Source organism: Chrysochloris asiatica, unplaced genomic scaffold (genome assembly GCF_000296735.1).
Source record: "Chrysochloris asiatica unplaced genomic scaffold, ChrAsi1.0 scaffold00015, whole genome shotgun sequence".
Lineage (NCBI taxonomy): Eukaryota > Metazoa > Chordata > Mammalia > Afrosoricida > Chrysochloridae > Chrysochloris > Chrysochloris asiatica.
The window spans coordinates 11,534,466-11,550,378 of record NW_006408533.1 but is presented as its reverse complement, the minus strand read 5'-3'; the positions used below and the strand labels follow the sequence as shown (position 1 = coordinate 11,550,378).

Here is a 15,913-nt window from a genome sequence, read left to right as displayed (position 1 = left end):
GGGTTGAACCACCAACCTGGTGGTTAGAAATTCAGTGCTTATTCTATTATTCCATACCAGGACTCCATTTCATAATTGCATACTAAATACTTTTTATAAGAGAACTATAATTTTAAAGCAATGAAAAGGATTTTAATTCAAATATTTAACATTTCTACAAAGAACATATGTACTTATGTTCAGTATCAAAAGCCAAATCTCATTGCTGTAGAACAAAACACATTTTTCTCCCATGAAACAATTAATGGGTTTGGATTTCTGACTGAACACAAATATGCTTGAGATTTGATCTCAGTTTACATCATAATTTAAGAATTCCAATTACGGATGTAAGCTCCAGGGCTCCTTTTAAAGCTCAATATGTGGAGAAAGTTATTTAGAATAGGGTATTCTTACCTGACAGTTGTTGAAGGTAGACCTGTGTCCAAATCAGTAGCTATGAACTCTCCCACTTTATAATTTTTTCCCATATTTCCAGTTACGACATATGTCTTTGAACCGGGACGGAACACTGAACCTTCTATTAAGTTGCCCACTGTTACTGAGATTGCAGTTGCTGTGAGTTTATATTGAGACATAATTGAATGATGGAATTCGGCTTTGTTTCTAACACCAATGCTAAGTTGAAGATTCTGTGCAGCTTCATAATCTAGGGGCTAAAAAAAGACAAAATGAAATAGGTGTATAGTGAGAAGAAAGACATTCTTAGAGAAAGAACAAGCCTTTGAAAATGGTAAAGACAAAAAAACCCTAAAAATGATATATAGTCTAGTGTATTGTTCTTGTTGTTGTTAGGTGCCATTGAGTCGGTACTGACTCATAGCAACCCTATGCACAAGAGAACAAAACACTGCCTGATCTTGGGCCAACCTCACAATTGTTGCCATGCTTGAGCCCATTGATGCTGCCACTTTGCCAATTCATCTCACTGGGGATCTTCCTCTTTTGCTCTGACCCTCCACCTTACCAAACATGATATCCTTCTCTAGAGACTGGTCCCTCCTGACAATATGTCCAAAGTATGAGAGACGAAGTTTGGCTGTCCTGGTCTCCAAGGAGCACTCTGGCTACACGTCTTCCAAAACAGATCTGTTGGTTCTTTTGGAAGCCCATGGCACTTTCAATATTCTACTCCAACACCATAACTCAATGTTCTTCTTTATTCACTGTCCAGCTTTCGCATCCATATGAAGCTATTGAAAATACCATGGCTTGGGTCAGGTGCACCTTAAGTCCTCAAGCTAACATCTTTTCTCTTCAACACTTTAAAAAGGTCTTGTGTAGCAGATTTGCCTAATGCAATATGTCATTTGATTTCTTGATGCTGCTTCCACGAGTGTTGATATTTGATCCAAGAAGAATGAAGTCCTCGACAACTTCAATCTTTTCTCCATTGATTAGAATGTTGTTAATTGCTCCAGTGGTGAGGATGCAATCCATATTGTAGGCTGTGCTCTTTGATCTTCATCAGTAAATATTTTAAGTCCTCTTCACTTTATAGAGACATACAATCTGGTCTTATTTTCTTTATCTTTAATCCGATTTGTTATAGTTATTATGAATGCTGTCGAGTCAGTTCTGACTCACAGTGACACTGTATAGGCCTTCTGAAGAGTGGCTGGTGAGTTTGAACTGCCAGTCTTGCAGTTCAAATCGACTTTGTGGTCAACTGCTTGTGCTATGGTGCTACACTAGGACTATATTCAAAATTGAGTAAGGGAAAAACAAAATAAAGCAAAAAACAAACAAACAGACAAACAAAAAAACACTTGCCCTAGAACTATTATGGAAAAAGTTGGAAACTTATAAGATGAACCCTAGTTGTTCAATAAAAATTAAAAGCTTAAAATAATAGGCAGTAACATTCATGCATTGTGTAGTATAGGCAAAGAAAGGACTTGTTAACTTTTATTACATTTTTCTCAGAAAGTGTTTCATTTTTTAAAAAATATGCATAAATACATTAACAGTTCAATCATTTGACTGGCTTTATCCATAAAGAACTACTTTAATGACAATTTCACATCTCTACAATTGGTTCTTTCATTAATCAGGCTATGGTGGTAGTGGTGTATTGTGGTGTTGTTTCTGATGCATATTGACCCTGCATAGGGTTTCTGAGGGTGTAAATCTTTACTGGAGCAGAACTCCTCATCTTTTCCTTGGAACAGCTGGTAGTTTCAAACTGCTGACCTTAAAGTTAGCAGCCCAACTCATAACCACTATGCTACCAGAGGGGACTTCAGAAATGTTATGGAAAAAATGAAATGAAAAGATAATGGGATTGTCCCACAAACTCTTCTTGAAGCCCCCTTATACATGATGAATATTCTTGGTGAATAAAAATTGATTTACAAAGTTGACATGGACATTATGTAAATTCATTTCTAAAACAAAATTGTAAGAATTTATGTTGTATAATTATAATATCTTTGTTGTAAGCATAAAATCTATTTTTTTTTTTAAATTCTTTTGACATATATGATCTATGGGGGAGTACTATATTGATAGAAAAGAGTTTAAAGATAAAATTTAATGCTAGTTTTTCTGAAATAATATAAAGAAAAAGGCTTTTCATGTTAAAAAAAAAAAAGCTAGCTTTATATAAGATACCTTTTTAAAGCAAAATCATTTGCATTCTTTCACTGACTTGAGTTTTCATAGTATCAACATCATTTTATGTTGAACTTAATATTTTGAAAAAATGATCAAGAAAACAGAAGATTTAGGATAATTATACCATACCTTAACAACCTTTAAAATTCCCACATTTGTTCTTTCATTCATTTCTATTTCAAACCATCCTCCTTCGTTTCCAGAGATGAAGAAAGGAGCTGCTATCCAGTTTGCTGAGTACTCCTCATCCAAATCAATTATTCTTATCTGGAGCAGTTCTGAATGCAGAGTATTTTCATCGATACTTACGGAATACTGAAATGAGAATTCAATAATTTAATACAAATTGAGTGGGGGAAGAACTATACTAGACTTAGACTAAACAGTTTATAGTTATTCCTTATTTTAAAAAGAGATTGATATGTACAGTCTCATATTTATTATTCAAAGCTATTCCCCCTAAACATTATATAAATCAACACAAGTAAATGATTAGTTGTGGCAAAAATGCTTCTGTAAATAAAATTGCTTGTACAAATTTTAGAATGTAATGAATTGAAAGTTGTTCATTTCAGAAACAGATACTTACTGAAGATTGTTCCAAGTATGGGATGTTATCATTGACATCAAGTATTCTAATGCTGCATTCGCTTTCTGCTGACATGCCGTCAATCCCACCATCTCTGTCTGAGCCTCTTATAGCGAGAGAATACTGGCTGTATTCCTAAAAACGCATATTATAAGCAATATAAAAGTTGATGTAGACGGTCCTTATTCCATATCATGCAAAGTTCTTTTAAAATGGTGGGTAAATATTTCAATAACTCAGAATATTGACAACTCTCAAATCCCACATGAATCAATACCGAATTTTATACTTTCATTTCCAACAATGCTTATTCAGCTTCCTTTAAATGAAGCAGCACTTTTTAAAGACCTCATCCTTTTCTTAATCATATTATGTCAGTGATTGAAAAAGTTTATCAGGGATGAAATGGACTGGAATGATCAGGAGAAGGGAGCTGATGGACATCTTGAGGTCTCTCCATGGACCTAGGTTAACAATATTTGCTTTGGTGGCTTCAAAGTGCAAGTTCCTTTACTTCTGACTTCCTTTTATCAGATCTCTTCACCACTGAAGACTTTTTGACATTAAAGGAAGCCCATAGGGCTCTTCAAGAAATTTTGAGAAAGAAAAAGCTAAATAGTTTCTTCTGATGATAGTTTTAAAACAAGCAAACAGATGATTTAAGTAACTTAGAAGTGTATGGCATTTAATTTGGATTATTAAATAGTGTTCAAATAATGTTGCTATATAGTAAACTTAGGAGTCAATAGCAGGGAATTTGTCATTTAAAAATAGCTATAATAACCCTTCCAAAAAAACCCAGACCCATTGCAAATAAGTTGACCTGCCCCATAGGATTCTCAAGGCTGTAAAACTTACTGGAAGTACACTGCCACACCTTTCTCCAATTGCATAACTGGTGGTTTCAAGCCACCGACCTTTAGATTAATAGCCAAGCACTTTAACCATGGCACCACCAGGGATCCTTCAATAACTGTAGTAATTAAAATTTAGTTGAGTATCATTTAGAACATTGTTGTTAAGTACCGTTAAGTCGGTTCCAACCCATAGTGACCCTGTATAGGGTTTCTGAGGAAAAGCTGCTAAGCTTGAACCACCGACCTTGCAGTTCAAATGGCTTTACAGTCTGGCACATTAACACACAGTGCCACACGAGGACTCCAATTAGTACATAGTACCCCTCATTTGTTTGCCTAGTGCATGCTGGTGAGCTATATTTCATTTAAAGGCAATAATCCTTTTTTTTTTTTTAAATAATGAAAGAAGATATTTTAAATTAAAGCATGGGACTACATGATGTGATAGAAATCATACAATGCTGATTCTAATCTACCTATTTTCTTATTTGTAAGTAGAAAGTTTAGACTGTTAATTTCATTTCTAGCCATCATTCTGGTCCTTAATTCATTTTCCCAAGTATTCAGTGCACTGTTAATAGGTATTTGTATAGGAATAATAATAATAATAAACAGAATTCTGCTTTCAGAAGAGATTAGGATATGCTGGATTAATAAAGGTAAGCCAGTTTGTTAGTCCATAAAAGTTCTCAGACTTTTATCATATTCATATGCATTATGACTTGCCAAAATGGAAATACAATATCAGGTTGTTTCTTAAACTAATTTCATAATAGAACATTTTTTTAATGAAGTTTTTTTTAAAGACATATTATTTTATTTTTGGTAAAAATTTATACAGAAAATTATGCTTGCATTCAACAATTCCTTTAAAAATTGTAAACGGACTTCCTTTATATTAAAGAGGAATTCTGATATTTTACTACTTAGAAGTAGTAAAGTATTTTAATAATGAAATTCTTTCTACCTTGTGCATGTTTTATGTGTTCTCATAATGCAGTTTAGATCATTTAAAATTAAGCCAAATCCTAAATAAGATTTAATGAAAAAATGACTATATGAAGTATATTTAAATTTTCTCATATTAAAGGATATTTCTTATGTCATTGCTATTATATGAAGACTATGTATCTAAAATCAAAACATAGTATTTTCCCATTTTTTCCTTATACACTTTTAATTCTGATCCTTTCCTTTGAGACTTAATAACCATGCAAAGAAAAACAATACCTCTCTGTCTAGAAAATTATTCATTGTTCGAATTTCTCCAGTGTATCTGTTGATAATAAACATGGGTGAGTCAGAAGGTTCTTGTCTTATAATCTTGAAGGCTATTTTTGAGTTCAAATTATTTGGTTCATCTGCATCTGTAGCATTTACTATCATCACCAGTGTATCTAGAAATCAAGGAAAATAGACTGAAAATGGACAATACATCTTTTTGTTATAGTATAATATATCAATTTCCTAACACAGTATTAGGGTTAGTTGGTCCATATAGTGGCCACATTACCATGTTCCTTTGCTGCTCCTTCAACACATCAATATCTTATCTCCTTTCTATATTTTTGTCTAAAATGTTCAGGGTATGGGACAGGGATACCCCCATTTGGCTGTGAGTGGCATTGGGGCGTGACGGGGGGGGGCTCTGTGTGAGGAATGTGGTGGTAGAAAGAGAGTAGTCTCTGATTCTCACATAATATTGGTTTTGAATAAAGGCGTGGTGTTTGGACCATAATCAGGTCAATAAATGAAGAGGAAGAGTGGGTGTAGTCTACAGGAGGCAATTGCACCATCAGACTGTGAAACCCCTTGTATGGAATGTTTTAGTTGTGAAGATTTTCAGGTGACCCGCAACTAGCAACACTTAAGAGCACAGCTTTAAATATGTATGATGAGCTAAATAGAATTAACTTTATAAAGTGTTTTACATATATAAAATCAGTGAATTGAATAAGAAAGCATTGTTGTTAAGTTCCATAGAGTCGATTCCGACCCATAGTGACCCTGTATAGGGTTTCCAAAGAGCAGCTGGTGAGCTTGAACCACCGACCTTGCAGTTAAAATGACTTTGTAGTTTGATGCATTAGCCCACAGTGCCACACTAGGACTCCAAGAAAGCATTAAAAAAAACCCTATTTATTGAATTATATATGTTGTTCTAGAGTCCTAGTGTGGAACTGTGGGATAATGCACTGGACCCCTAGGTCCATTTGAAATGTAAGGTTGGCTGTTCAAACTCATCAGCTGCTTCTCAGAAATCCTATATATGGTCGCTATAAGTCTGAACCAAGTTAACTGCACTTAACAACAGCAACAACAACATATATGGAGTAGGTTCTGATACAGAGACCCTGTACAGGTTTTCTGAGGAGTGGTTGGTGGTTTTGAACTGCTAGCCATGTGATTAGTAGTTCAATGTTTATCCTACAGTGCTACATCAGGTTATATATATATATATATATGGAAAATGCTTGCCTTGCATTTATTTGTTTCAACAAAAGCTCTTGGAAGTTGATTTTTATGAATAACTTTAAAGTAGTTAAAGCAAACAATGCTTCCCCCATTTTTTTTTTTTTAATTAACAAAGGCAACCTAAGCAGGCCGACTGAATTATCAGCTGATGGGATTGTTGCCAATATGCATAATACTTTGAAATTTCTCAGTAGGAATCTCCTCCAGAGCTAATGAGTGACATGCTAGACAGGAAGGAGCTGCCACCATAAATCCCAAGAAAGCCATTATGGTGATTTTCTGATGTCTTTTAACCAGCATGCTTTTCCATAGCTTATTTCTTATATTTATGATGGGGTACCTTGACATGCTTTAATCTGACATAGTTGCCTGACCGTCAAGAGTGATCTGGAGCTAATGTATTTTTGTTTACTTAAAGGAGATCACTTACTTGCATTAGAGTTTTCTTCTATTTGTCCTAGAAATGTTGTCATAGAAAATATTGGAGGATTGTCATTTATATCCAAAACCCTGACTCTGAGTTCAAGCGGCCTCTCCAAATCTTGGCCCATCGAATTCACAGCCCGACAATAGATCTAGAAGAGAAAAGAGAAATAATTATATTGTGCAACAAGTATTTCTTCAGTTCTCTCTTTGTGAGTTATGCTAGACATTGTGGGAAACCAATTAGAGCACAGGCACAAGCAAACGTAATGAGAAGCAAACACAAGCACAAAACATCATCTAAGAAAAGGTAGTAAGATATGTTTTATAAAGAAAGACAAAAAGAATACTATGAATTCATAGGAGGATATACAGTTGAAATAGATCTTGTGTTTCAACAAGTGAAGCTGAGAGTTGTTAGTGTTCTAACTCAAGGGATTCATGTGAGGAAAGGAACAGTAGGATGAAAATGAAGCCTTTGAAATTATAAATAGTGACCAATGAAGGTTTGAGGATGTGCTTAAGGAGAGTCAAATAAGGGATTCAAAGACATATTAAGAGTTCTTAAGTGAAGTGGTGGTAAAATGCACATTTGTATTATTTAGTTTTATATAAGATATATAAAAATGCACTGTGCTAATAGACTGGAATGCTGACTTAAAAGAAATAGCCTGAGCATTGGAAACAAGCTGCATGACCGAACGTGGCAAATGTCAACTATTAGAAGACAACAGAGTTCTTGTAGTGTGGTAGGATAATAGTTGGGGTATTTGAAGATAGCCTGGATATGAATTATGTGGGCTTAATAGAACATCTTCAATTACAGGATCAAATAAGGCTTTATTTCTTTATATATAAATTTTATTTAAAGTATTAGGAAGTGTTGGTTGTGATCATAGATGGTGGTGAAAATAGACAATGAATGACAACAACAAAAGTTGATGGAATAAGATCCTACAAGAAACATGCAATTATGGGATATGGGACTCTCTTAGGATAAATTGTGGGGGAAAGCAGAAAAGTGACCAGTTTGCTGTGTTCAAGGAGAGATAGAAGTAATTGCAGGTGTTTGTGGTGGATAGTCTCAGGCTTTCTAATGAAGTTGGCTATGAGGTCAGCTGCTTAAAATGGAAATGAGGTTAAATGAGTGAAGTGAGAACACTCAAGCTTATGACAGAGTCTGGAGAGAATGGAGTAAGATACATACAGCTAAGGATGGCTGAAAAGACTTCTAAGTCACATTTAGAGCTCAGGTGAATGTCAGCAATGTGAATTTATAATAAAGTTATGTTCCTTCAAAAAAGATTTCCCCAGATCAGCACATGGCACTGGTCTTAAATGGGGCCAACAATCTCAACAGATTTAAAGATAAAGAAGTAAAAGTTAATGTCCTTCCAAACAATAAGGTCAAACCAGAGGTTAGCATTTTTAGTTAAAACACTGAAGCATTTGGGGGGCATGTGATGTTTTTGGATGAAGAGAAAATCAGGAATGCCTGGATATTGAGGTTCTTGAAATCACATAAATTTTGATCTAACCTTATGACTGTTCAAGAATAATGTAGACACAAAGATGCATATATAAACATATATATAGATAGGCATATATATAAAATGAGAGACTTGGAGTCCACTTACAATGAAAAAAGGAGTGACCTCTCGATCAACTATGGATGTTATATTAATTTCACCAGTTTTTTCATTAATAATAAAGACTCCATAAGGTGGCTGATCAATTCCTACTCCAGAGATTCGATATGTAACTTTTTGATTTGCAGCACAATCTGAGTGAATCTGTAGGAGAAGAACAAATGGAAAATTACAGTGAGCAAATAAAGTTTTATTCTATACATACAATGGCAATTTTTGTTGAGAATTGTTGAATGTGATGTCGCTGTTACCAATTGGGAATGTTTTACTAGATAAGTGTAATAATTGCAGCTCTGGTGTGGAGCTGTAGGATAAACACTGAACTGCTAGCTACAAGGTAGGTAGTTCAAATCCACCACCAGCTCCTCAGAAACCTTATACAGGGTCACTATGAGTTGGAACCAACTCAATGGTACTTAACAACAACAGCAAGTTTTTCCAATGGTAACTGACATGTAATGAAAGGAACTCAACTTCTATTTCTAGCAAACAAGAGAAAAAGAAAACAATTCATCTCATTGGGGGCTTCCTTCATTTTCTTTGGCCCTTTACTAAACATGATGATCATTTAAAATCTTTTTTCTTTATATCTAGAATTTGAAGTGACATATTATATCCATTAATTTCACCAATGTGGTGAATCAATGTCTAATTTTATTTGAGTGACTAAAATTCTAGGTTTATACTTTAGATTCAGTTTTTGTAATCTGCATGACTATAGCCCAAATGTTTGTCTTAACTTTTTAATAAGGTATGTTCTTCATTATCCTGAAATATCAGTATACTTCCTTTTTTTCTAAAATTTGAAATTTATTTAGGAACTTGAACATTCTGATTTTTGACTTTGTGCTTTGAGTTGTTACTTACTTTGGCGATTGGATTTCTCTTTGAGTTGTCTTCACCTTCACGACAGGCTGCAGCGAACTTGATCCATTCACGTTTTTGCCTTCTGATTGAATGCCATTTGATGGTGCCATTTTTAGCATTATAATCTCTTACCTTGAATGAACATGATAAAGTAACTGTACCTATTAATTTATACTGGTAACACACATTGAATTGGACATTTTGGAGGAGGGATAATTATAATTTAGAAGGAGAGTATACTTAATTGAGAACATTGGTGATTTTGATAATCTATTGATTTTAGTATTATATTAACTTATAAGAATGATTTTTTTCTTTGGAAAATATAGTGTTACAAATAATTTTCATTAAAACAAAAAGATTTGCTATATATGTTACCTGGACTCGAAATTCACTGTTAACTTCCGCCACCACCTAAAAAGAATAAGATAATTACAGTAGTTAATTTTTAAGTGAATGCTTTATAATTTATGCTATCTAATCATTAAGAAAAGATCAAACAGTAGTCTGCAAGTCATTGGAATTATTTTAACAGTATTAGGAGTGTTGAAGAGAAAATCTTGTCCTAGGTGACAGATGGGCCTCCCTCATTTACCTCTCAGGTCTGATTGTCATGCCAAGAATTCCTCTTGATTTTGCCTTTCAATTTTGCTTTTTTTCATCAAAATTATTGCTTTCATTTTTAGTCCTCTTTTCTTTCTTAGCCTATGAAGATACTTGTTATCTCTATGAGGGAGGATGTCTGAAGCTAGAACCCAAGACAAATGAAGGTGGGAAACTTAGCTCTCTCTAAATTTTGTGTTTGCAGAGCTACAGAAGTTATGATCCCATTCAACGATGGCTAACAATAAGTTTTAACATGAACAGATCCAACTATAGTGTCAGGATCTGAACAACCTTAGCTAGAAATAGAAAAAAATATATTTTAGAGCAAAGAAAGAATATGAAACTGAAAACTATCCACAAAGCTACAGAGTTTCGGCTCCTTAACTTTCCAATTCTAGATGGAAGATTTTTTTGGTATTCCTAAAACCCTGAAATTGATCATTCTTTTAAACTGTTTTTGGAATATGAGAATAAAATATTCTAAAATAAAAGCATATTATTTTAGGTAAGAAAGAGTTTATATTTGATATTTTATTGTTAGTAGGAAATAAAATAGATGGTATAACTACATCCTTCCCAGCAAGGAGAGGGAACTGAGGAGTGCAGGAAAGAACATCTGGGTAAACAACTTTCACAGTCTTTTCTCCTATATTAAACAGTTCCCTTAGTCAAACAGAGGTGCCAGGCAAGCGGAGCCCAGACTAGTTTCAGCTTTGGCCTTTATACATGATTTTAAATGAGAAATCAGGATTGTTTTTCTCTGAAACTACAGGTATTAATAAAAGTATGGCTGGCTGGTAGTGTGCCATGGAGTCGATTCCGACTTATAGCGACCCTGTACAGGGTTTCCGAGGCTGTGACTCTTTACGGGAGCAGAACGCCACATCTTTCTCCCCCAGAACAGGTGGTACTTTCGAATTGCTGACCTTGTGGTTCGCAGCCCAATTCGTAACCACTATAGACATTTGAATATTGAACTTAATGTATAAATATACTTTGTAAGACATTGTACAATGTAACCTAAAGCTTAGGTGTGAATTGGAAGACTTGTTTGGGTTCATCAGGTTTTTAAATTGTATTTCAAAACTATTAAAGATGGTATACATTCTTAGTTTTTATTTCTCCCTATATAAGATATTTTCAATTTTTCATTGCAAATTTTCTAAAGTGGAGAATATAAAAGATATTATCACAATTAGTCTTTATCAGCATTACTGATATAAGCAAATTATATTTCCATTAAAAACACTAATGCTGATAATTAACAAATATAGTAAATCACTTTTTAAATTATTGGATTTACTTTCACTATTAATTGAAATATAAAATTATTTGTCTCTAAGTAGATATATTTGTTAAATTCCACACTTGATAATTTAAAAATATATACATTTATAGTTAATATGAGGTATAAAAAGATTTTTTTATTATTATGTTATTATTGTTAAGTGCCTTTAAGTTGATTCTGACTCATACCCACCCTGAATAGGTTTCCAAGGAGCAGCTGATGAGCTTGAACTGCTGACCTTGTGGTTCAAACCAACTTTGCAGTCCAGCACTTAAATCTACAGTGCCACACCAGGACTCCTATAACATCTATAATTTCCTTTAACTTTTTATTATAGGAACTATATATTTAATGTCAATCATTATTAGTATTACAATTTATTGAATGGTAACTAAATACTACACAATATGGTTAGAGAAATCCATGCATCCAATCTTCACAAAGGAGCTCTGGTAGCATAGTGGATTACAAACTGGGCTGCTAACCAAAATCTACCTGGGGCTCTGTGGGAGAAAGATGAGACTTTCTGCTCCCATAAAGGTTTCTAGCACTATACAGGGTCAATATGAGTTGGAACTGACTAGGTGGCACACAACCACCATCACCACCACCAATCTTCATAAGTACTTGTGGCAGATACTATTATCAGTGCCATTTTACAGATGAGAAAATTGAGGTTTGAGTATTAATTTATGTCTAGATACATTCCAAAACAATTCAGTTAAAATTGTTTTGAACTGAACTGTGTACCTGAATTATGGATTTTATAAGAAAGTATAAGATAGCCAGCCTATTAACCTAAATAAATTACTAGCTACTAAAACATGCTACAAAGAACTGATATGATGATTTTGAGAATTCAAAATTTTTTATTTTAGTCTCTATAAAATTATCTTTGTGATTAGGAATGCTCATATATAACAACAACAAAACTAAAATGGGAGGTGGGGAGAAGAAAGATAAGTCAGTGCCAGTAACTGAGGTGTTATTTTTATAGACAATCTCTGGATTAGAACTGAAATATGATGGCCATGTCAGTGTCTAATTCTTGTTTCTTGTAAACTCCCTGAGCCCTTTTCTCTTCTACTTTCCTGTTTTTGAATGTGGGAGAGAGTTGGTGGGATACCCTACATGTCTATTTGGGAATTCCTTCTTTGTAGTCACAGAATTGTGTTTTCATCTGTTATCTGTGTTGCAAGTTCCTCACCACACGGAAGTGTCAGTGACAACTGTTTATTTTGGAGAACTATGCCAGATGACTCATAAGTCTTTCCAAATTTATGAAGCTGGGTCATTCTTTTTTCCCATGAAAGGTGATTGAGGCAGGAGACCAAGTAGGTTTCACCTGAGTCAGGCTCTTGATGGTCATAAAAATACTGCTAAGTTTGCTTTAAAATATGATATGGTCATCTAACAGTTTGTTTTTTGCTCAGAGTTTAGTGTACATACTGAGACAATTTTACACAATTTGACAGGCAGTATAGGAAACTGAAAAGAGCACTTGATAGAGTTAGAAAAGTTTGATGCATTTCTAAAATTTCCAGAGCTTTAATTTTCTTATCTATAAAATGAAAGAAATAGAAGACATAACACTTCTATAGGTAATTTTTCAGTTCTAACACCGAATACCTGTGTGAAGTAAGAAAATATCGGTGGTGAGAAGGACATTATGAAAGTGTGGGTTTAAAAAATTACTCTGACAGCACTTGGCAGGAATGATGGGAAGAGGCAAAGATTACAGGCCACTAGCTGTTGAGAATCTCAGTAGAAAAGGAGTAGAGTATGTCCCAGTGCAATGCCAGCATGCCCTGTTGCTGAGGAGTTGCTGAGCCAGAACAGTAGCAGTGGGAGCAGACAGGGAATGATCAAGGGAGAGATACTGCTGATAGGGCTTGAGAGGAGATGGGATGTGCGAGTCAAGATAGGGAAGAATCCCAAGACGTTAGATGGGGAGATTTCAAATAAACAAGTAGCAGACTTAAGCAGAGTAGGCCCACTGATTTGAGATACCAAAAAAATGGCCAGGTAAAATTGCTCAGCAATAATAACAGATGTTCGGGATGAATCCATAGATTTGAGGCACATCTGCCCCACTGTGAGAGTTGGAATCAGATGAAAACTTTAAGGTAGAGAACCTAAAGTAGGGAATAGAGCAAAGAAACATCCTGTAGCCAAGGATCAACAAAAAGGAAACAGAAAGAGAAGGAATGGTCCATGAAGCACGAGGAAAAGCTAATGCAGTATCATGATGTCATGAGAAGGAAAATGTGAACAAGAGTCAGATGATACAAAATAGGAGAGCAAATGAATCCTAAGGTTTTCAATGATCTTCACCAAAATGCTTTAGTTAAACGGAGCAAGAACTTTCTTGACTGATGGGAAAGAGAACATCAAGGTGATCATTTTCTCCAGAAATTTAGTGATGAGAGGAAATAGAAAGGTGAGATGGTAGACTTAAATGTGTAATCATTCAAGAAAACATTTTGAAAGGGTAAGATCCATTGGTTTTTGAAAGGGTAAGATCCATTGGTTTTTGAAAGGCTAAGATTCATTGGTTTTTGAAAGCTGGAAAGGAAAGAGGAGAGGTAATATTTGATAGAGGTGTTGTGATGGAAAGAGAAGTAGGGAATCCACTGAAAGAAAGAACTTCAAAGACAAAGAGTAAGTAAGTAAGTAAGTAAGGATTGAGATTAAAATCCATAGATTAGAAGAGAGAAATTAGGGACTTCTTCATGAATGACTTAGACTTTATTCTTAAAGAAAGGATGAGATTATTTACTGGTTCAGAAATAATTTAGAATTTGTGTGTAAAGTGATGGAGATTTCCTTAGCAATGAACGTAGGGACTGTCTGAGTATTTCTTACATCTCTTGCCCATTGTCTATGGACATTGGGATAATTTGCTTAGTTATCATGTGTTTCAGTTTCCTTATCTGTATATAAAACTAAAGCCACTCCTGATTCCTAAATAGTCAAGGAATAATGTAACTGCACTGTTTCTTCAATGAGTCCTCCCTTACCTTTAGGAGTCAATCCATTTATTAAAAAACAACAACACAGTATACAAAAATGCATATTAATTTTAATGTTTTTCTAATTATAGTTATCTAAAGGTTTTTTATTTTCATATGAAGCTTATAATGATTTGCATATAGTAAAATGGACTTGAGGGTAATAAAGTCATTTTTTATAATAAAACTGTCTTGCATTTAATAATCGTGAGGTGGTATTCCACAATAGTTACTTGGCAGCTTTTGTAAAGCATCAAATTCTAATGTATTTGTAAACTCCTATTATAAATCACAAGGATGAATTTAGAGCAAATCTAAAATATAGTAAGTGGCATCCTTTAGAAAGTCTCCCTTTTTGTCTTTCCTTCATACTACTTCTGGCAAGGACATCAGTCTGGGTAGACAGGTCCTTAAAGGGTTGGTTTCTCTTACTAGTTCATTGGTTTATTTATTTATGAAACATGTATTGCTATGTGGATCCAAATCTAGATTAAAACTTTTAAAGGGGCCTAAATCCTAAAAATATAGTGGCAACCTTTGTAAGGAATCCAGCTGTGGGATAAAACACTGGACTACAAGATCAGTTTGAACCATAAGGTCAGTGGTTCAAACTCACTAGATGCATCTTGGAAATCCTATACAGGGTCGCTATGAGTCAGAACTGACTCCATAGCACTTAACAACAACAACCTCCATATAAAATGTAAATATAATACTACATCATACAAATAAACATTAGGGAAGTCCAAGATGATTTCCATGTTAATGCTTTGACAATTTTTTTTTTTTGAAGTGTGTGGGTGAAGAGAAATAGAAAATACCCCCAACTTCCCTTCTGGTCCCCTGCTTTGTGTGATTAGATGCCTACTGAACAATCATGGACTGCACTGTGGAAAGCCCAAAGGTGAATCAGACTCAGAACCTGCCCTCAAAGAACTTATAGTCAAGTAATTTTATGAGCAAAAGACAGCCCCTGGTTTGTGAAGAGATGGGTTGTTATTCTAAACCAAAGCAGTTGTCTTCAAGTGTTCTGACTCCTGGAGATTTCATGTGTTGCAGAGTAAAACTGCTCCAAAGCGTTGCTCCTTAGGTAAGTGTAAAGGACTGCATTCCATTCTCATGGAAAGCACTGATGAAAAGCATTGATCAGCAGCTGATGGTGTTTGACCTGCGTCAATCTGTTCAGGAATTTTCATGCCAAGCATAACCACAAAGATGGTACAACCCAGCACTCTGCTAAGGCGTTTCCTCAGTGTAAGGGAGAATAGTAAGCTCAACAGCAATGCTGAGCATGCTCCTTACTTGTACATTAGGCAATGACCTGTTAGGACACAGGGGTACTCAACAACAATGTGCTTAATAATGTATCATGAAGAAAGAGCTATCATAATTAGATGCTCTAGGATAGACAAGGCATTGGGTTGCTAACCACAAAGGTGGTAGTTCAAATCCTCCAGCTGCTCCTTAGGAGAAAGAAGAGGCTGTCTGCTCCTGTAAACATTCAGCAGTACTGGAAACTCTATATAGAGTCA

At 34.8% G+C, this 15,913-nt stretch overlaps 1 protein-coding gene across 1 annotated transcript in view; it reads right to left on the bottom strand.

The window, feature by feature from the left end:
* The window catches only part of DSG1 (desmoglein 1), a 32,368-nt gene that overhangs the window by 15,196 nt on the left and 1,259 nt on the right, over positions 1–15,913 (bottom strand). Inside the window, exons 2-10 of the mRNA XM_006835126.1 lie at positions 11,970–11,985; positions 9,855–9,890; positions 9,477–9,608; positions 8,598–8,753; positions 6,968–7,112; positions 5,293–5,459; positions 3,206–3,340; positions 2,746–2,931; positions 397–656 (exon numbers count right to left, since the gene is read on the bottom strand). Coding sequence (XP_006835189.1) covers positions 397–656; positions 2,746–2,931; positions 3,206–3,340; positions 5,293–5,459; positions 6,968–7,112; positions 8,598–8,753; positions 9,477–9,608; positions 9,855–9,890; positions 11,970–11,985 — 1,233 coding nt within the window. The remainder of the gene's footprint in view (positions 1–396; positions 657–2,745; positions 2,932–3,205; positions 3,341–5,292; positions 5,460–6,967; positions 7,113–8,597; positions 8,754–9,476; positions 9,609–9,854; positions 9,891–11,969; positions 11,986–15,913) is intronic.